The 5,973-nt window shown below is 35.5% G+C and overlaps 1 protein-coding gene across 1 annotated transcript; it reads left to right on the top strand.

Annotated features, from left to right (window-relative positions):
* Window positions 1–1,242: 1,242 nt before the first annotated feature.
* LOC114264054 (putative methyltransferase PMT10) lies at window positions 1,243–5,413 on the top strand. Its single transcript, XM_082891206.1, has 7 exons — window positions 1,243–1,606; window positions 1,750–1,852; window positions 2,072–2,182; window positions 2,527–2,686; window positions 4,293–4,550; window positions 4,676–4,798; window positions 5,250–5,413. The coding sequence occupies exons 3-5, from the start codon at window positions 2,101–2,103 to the stop codon at window positions 4,459–4,461; spliced, it is 411 nt and encodes a 136-aa protein (XP_082747332.1). The 5' UTR covers window positions 1,243–1,606; window positions 1,750–1,852; window positions 2,072–2,100; the 3' UTR covers window positions 4,462–4,550; window positions 4,676–4,798; window positions 5,250–5,413.
* Window positions 5,414–5,973: the final 560 nt, after the last annotated feature.

Genomic DNA, 5,973 nt, shown 5'->3' with positions numbered 1-5,973 from the left:
CGAACTGTAGTGGGCCCAATATCGAACGAAACGGGGGACTCGTTCCTCCCCGGGGCGTTCGAGGGATGTCTACATAGGGATTTTGGAGATTTTAGGGAATTTGATCGAGCGCCATTTCGGCTGAAGGAGGGAGATGAAATTTTTCAGTACTAGTTGCGACGGCATGGAAAAACCGTCACAAATGATCAAATCCATTTATAAAACGACGCCGTTTTAATAAGGGTTTTTTTTGCGACAGAGAATTCCTGTCACAAATGTCTACTATTTGCGACGGTAAATTTCACCCGTCTCAAAAAAAAATATTTTTGCGACGGTACACAGTGCCGTTGCGAATACCTCCGTATTTAAGTGACTTTTTATTTTGTGCTTATTAGCGAAGAGGAAACTGCCGTCGCAGAAGACATTATTTGAGACGGCTTCATATGCCGTCGCAAAAGATCACTTTTTGCAACGGTATGCACGCCGTCGCAAAAAATTTCATGTTTTATATCCACTTTTCTTGTAGTGAAAGTAAACGACTTAAAATAGGTAAGTGAAATGCATGGTGAACCCAGGAGGCTAAACAACAACACCTTCATAATATTTCTTAAGTTAAATTCAATTTTTCTCCAATCCAATCTTATGAGTGGATCAGTTCAGTGTAGTTTTTTTTGCTCACCACTGTAGGGTTGTTAAGATGATTCAAATCATTTATAAATGATCTATAAACATGAAGGAAAAAGGTGAATGACTCAAATAATCTTAAAAGGCTAAAAAAAACAATAATGAAATATAAACTAATTTATTCTTTTATTTTCTTTTCACTTGACAAATTATTTTTCCTAAATCTTGATCTAAACACTATGGATTCTTTGCTCAAGATTGAGAGATGTTCAAAAACGAAGTTGCCTCCAGACAACACGTGTCACGAGAAAAATTTAAATATAATAGAGATAACATATTATTGTAATAATCTGTTGTCACTAATAAAATACTATAAGAATATGATGAACATATTAAAACTCCGTTTGGAGTGGAGGCTTTTTCGCTACACTCAATTATATCATTTAGTTCTATTTTTTTACACATTTTTTTTTAAAAAAATAAAAAATTAATTAAAATAATCACTGTCTAAACGAACTTCAAATACGATTTAATAAGTACACCACGTATTTATTGTAAAATTCATTATATTTATGGGCACTACAGGAAATTAGGGATTTAACGGCGTTTAAGTAAACGTCACTTTTTCTAACAATTAACGGCGTTTTTTAAACGTCACATTTGTTATAAATTAAAACGGTACCGTTTTGTGAGTGGAAGACGTTTGAAAAGCGCCTTCAAATCCGGTCTCTCTTCACACCCACTTCTGTCTCTCCAAACCTTTATTTTGAAAACCCTATCTTGAGCACCGCCATCTAGACGATCGAATCCTGTCTCACTCACTCTCTTGCTCTCTCTTTCTCGTAGATAATCGAATCTGTTTCTCCAAATCTCTCTCTCAGAGGATCGATTCTTCTTCAGTTCGGTGATTCATCTCTAGATTGCGATTTCGAAGTTCGATTATGAGCACAGCTCCATGATTTATCTCCATGGATTTGGAACTCTTCGTCTTCTTCGATCAGAGGTTAGTTGTTTTGTTTGTGATTTATCGCTGTTTTGGATCAATGTTTTGCTTAGTGAATACTTTTGTTTAGGGCTCTATATAGGTCTCAAGCCCTTAGGGCTCTCAATTCTTCTTTACTCTTTCATTCAGTGATTCTTCTACAGGTCGGTGATTCATCTCGGGATTGTGATTTCGAAGTTCGATTTTGAGCACAACTCCGTGATTTATCTCCGTGGATTTGGGACTCTTCGTCTTCTTCGATCAGAGGTTAGTTTTTCTGTTTATGATTTATCTCTGTTTTGGATCAGTGTTTTGAAAATTTGGTCTCAGTGATTTCATCTTTGTTTCAGTAATTATTTTTCACTGATGTGTTGCTCTGCACTATGAGATCTAATTGTTGGAGTAATGAACACGTCTTATATTTGGTGGATGGTGTTCCTGCCTTATTGATGTTAATTGTCCTTTTTTTGTTTGGTTGTTGTGAAGATGGAATTTTGCTTCTTAAGGTCAACAGGATGCTGAGGGCAGGGGGACACTTTGTTTGGGCAGCACAATCTGTTTATGAGCATGAAGATAACTCGCAAGAACAATGGAAAGGTAAGCATCATGTCCAAACTAACTTGTAAAAAAACTAGAACCTAGAAAAGGAATCATGTCAAAATTACTAAAGTACATTGGTCAGGAACTATTGAATTCTACCCTGCTCACGGTGGGTGGAACTTCTTCTTAAATACAGTTGAAAGGTTATTAGTTATTTATATTATTATTGTAAATATTGTGTAATTCTGAAATTATATAGACGTGTGTGTATCTGTGTTTTACTCATTTTTGTGATATTTTCGTTTTTCCAGTTTCTAGCATGATGGTATGACATTGCATCTTCTTCTCTTTTCTTGTATCATATATCTTCATTGCTGATTCCTGACCTTAATTGTGCATAGAAATGGAGAACCTTTCTTGGCGTATTTGTTGGGAACTTATAAAGAGGGAAGGGTACATTGCTATATGCAGGAAGCCTCTGAACAACAACTGCTATGTTAATCGGCATCCTCAATTACAACCTCCTATATGTGAAGCTAATGACGATCCAAACAATGTTTGGTATGTCCAACTTTACCCCCATTGAGTTTCAACGTTACATGGAAACTGCCTTTATAATTTGTTTGAGCATTTTTATATATAAACCAACATTTTTGTATCAAGCATCCATATCAAATTCATATCGATCACATGAATGATCAAATGTACTCATCAGTCTTTGATCCCGAGATGTTGATACACAGAGAAAAGAGATTGATTTTTCTAAGGGCAATGAGATTTCATTTTGGTTATGGTAGCAGAAAATTGGGGTTTGGCCAAATAGCCAAGTGCCATTACTTTTGAATGTCTTTTGGTGATGTCTCTGACTTGATTTGGACCTGAATATAGCACAGAACTGTTAGAAAGACAAACTTTATTTATTTAATGGCTCTACAAAATCAGTAAACTGGCTATTTGAGAATTTAGCATGATAAATTATGTTTGGAACCTGTTTAATCCCAGAGTTTGCAAGGAACTATGTTCTCCAAATTTCTAGTTCAGATAGAATTAATTAGATTTGTGAACAAAATATGCTGACAGCATGCACTTCAGGGAATGACGAATGTATGGTTTGAATTTTTCACACATTTACATATCAAGATATCAGTAAAATTCTGGTTTGGGGTAAATTGACAGAGATTATTTGACAGGGAAAACCAAATTCCACAAAAACAGAAAAACGATCAAGCAATGTGGTTGAGTTCTATGCCTTCATAGATTTAAGGACTTCTTTGGAGTATGTCGATTGATTGAAACAAACTAAAACTGATAGTGTATTACTGAAATTGTCACTTGTTACAAGCTTTCAAACAAGAACAAATAACAAGAATACAAAGATAACCGATTGACTAAAAGCTAATTGATACTCCTAGTTAAAAGAAGCTACTCCTAGATAATTGCTACTCCTAGTTATCACAGGTTTGTGAATGGGTTTGAAGATCCTTTACTTTGAATTCCCACTTTTGTTCCTTTGCACTAGCCACAACTGCTGCAGCCACATGTCCCTCCTTAATTCCTTGATACACCAAGCATGCTCTCTCCACCATTTGGAAAAGATCCTTCACTTGTTGTAACTGCTCTCCACTTCTGTGCCCACATGCTTCTGGCTGCACTCTTGAAACACAACTCTACTTCAAAGGACTTGTCCACCTTGCACGTTCCTTACTTCAGATCACCTATTAATTCATCTGAGCCACGTCAGCACCTCTGTCGACAGGCCAAATTCAATATTTTAGTACCAACACAAGACCTCTCCTTTTTTATCCATCATACCTTACTAACATTGGGAAGAGAGAGTGTATGTGTTTGTTTAAATAATCTGAATGTTCCCTCTTCAGCTAAAAGCCTAAAACATCTTCATTCATTCACTAATAACACATGGAAAGAGAGATCAAATATCTATTTAAAGGAACAATCCCATATGAATTATTTACTTCCCTGTTACTGGTATTCTTAGAATTGCTCCAAGCTTGAAACAGATTATTCAAACCCTACGTCCAAGTTGTTACACCATATCCTCAAGTTGATAATTTCTTACCCATGAATTTAGTTTATCTTTTAATTAGTGATGAACAAAATCTTTTCAATTTCGACACAAACGTCTAACTACATTGATGCATTCTTACAGGTATGTCACTCTAAAGGCATGTATCACTCCGTTACCTGAGAATGGTTATGGGGCTAATGTTACTAGCTGGCCCACACGCCTTCATTATCCACCAGACAGGCTACTTACCATAAAAATGGATGCCTACAATTCCCGAAAGGAAATATTCAGAACAGAGTCAAAATATTGAAACGATCTTGTAAATGGTTATGTTAATGCCTTCAATTGGAAAGACTTACACCTATGAAATGTGATGGACATGAAGGCTGGATATTGAGGGTGCCTTCCTTTTTCTTCTTCTTTTTCATCTCTTTATATATGTTTACCCTTCTCTAAATCTGGAAGAGTGCTTTTTAATTTTGATTGTTTGAATTCCTATATCATGGGTACTTTGTTCATGGCAGGTTTGCTGCAGCATTACATGATTATGGGATTGATTGCTGGGTTATGAATGTTGTTCCTGTTAGTGGTTTCAATACATTGCCTGTTATTTATGACCGTGGGCTCGTAGGAGTTATGCATGACAGGTATGGGCAATGCACTTTTTCGACTTCTGGTTGAGAACAAATTCACTTTTCCTAATTCCATGTGGTTGAATAGCTCAGACCTCTTAATTATAATTTTTAAATCCTTCTTTCAAATTAAATCATCATCATTGTATCAACTCATTATAGATCAATGGTGCTTGTGCCTGAAGTCGACTCGAGGCATCTGAAAATTTTCACTGATTTCAGTCCACCGAGATTCTACAACTTGAGAAGATCTTTTGAATGTTGGTTTTTAAAGCTTATCATGCTCTGCCTTGTGCTATGGAATATGAAATAGTGGTTCATAACTCTAGATAGTTATTAAATCGTCCAAGAACGGCTTTTTTTGTTATCGAACCATTTTCTCTTATCACACAAGGCACTGCAATGTGTGAGATTTTTCATTAATCCTCTTTTGGCTCTTTTAGTAAGATCTTCAAATCTGTCACAGGTGTGAGCCATTTGATACTTATCCAAGAACATATGACCTGTTGAACACAGTGGGACTCTTCTCTATAGAGGAAAAAAGGTACAATTCTTGGTCTTTCTTGTTTGTATCGTGCTTTATTTCATGCATTATACACCTTATATTTTTGGGAAGAACATTACTTTATGTAACACTAACTAAAATTGAAGCAGATGATTAAGGGATTGATTGCTGGGTTTGATTTTGGGTTCAATTTAATGAATGGTATTGGATGGAATTTACCTCTGTTAGTTAATAAATGGGTTTTTTTTAATTAAAAAAAATTATTTATAGATTTATCTTGAAAGAATACCTAGAAGAGTGGTTTCTAATGGAAGAAAGTCCACCAATATATATGTGTGTATGTGTGTGTGTGAATGCAGTCCCATTTAGGTTGATCATTTTGAAGTTTCTAATCATTTGTCTCAATTGAGGTGCAAAACTTCTAGGTGTAAGTTTCTGTAAGTTTTTAATCATTTGTCTCAAATGTGGGTTTTGTTGCTCTGCTCTTTCTTTTTTAAACTTGTAAGGTGAAATTTTATGCTTATGGGTATTTAGAAACTTTAATCTTTATAATGAGTTGATTTGAGGAAGGGAATGATTAAGTGGTTTTGTATTCTTCACAGAGTGTTGTAGGAATTATACTTGGAGGTGGAGCTGGGACTCACCTTTACCCTCTTACAAAGAAGAGAGCAAAACCAGCTGTTCC

Source organism: Camellia sinensis, chromosome 1 (genome assembly GCF_055761805.1).
Source record: "Camellia sinensis isolate YWXY chromosome 1, ASM5576180v1, whole genome shotgun sequence".
Lineage (NCBI taxonomy): Eukaryota > Viridiplantae > Streptophyta > Magnoliopsida > Ericales > Theaceae > Camellia > Camellia sinensis.
Note: the sequence above shows the minus strand (reverse complement) of the source record. Positions and strands in the feature narration are given on the sequence as shown.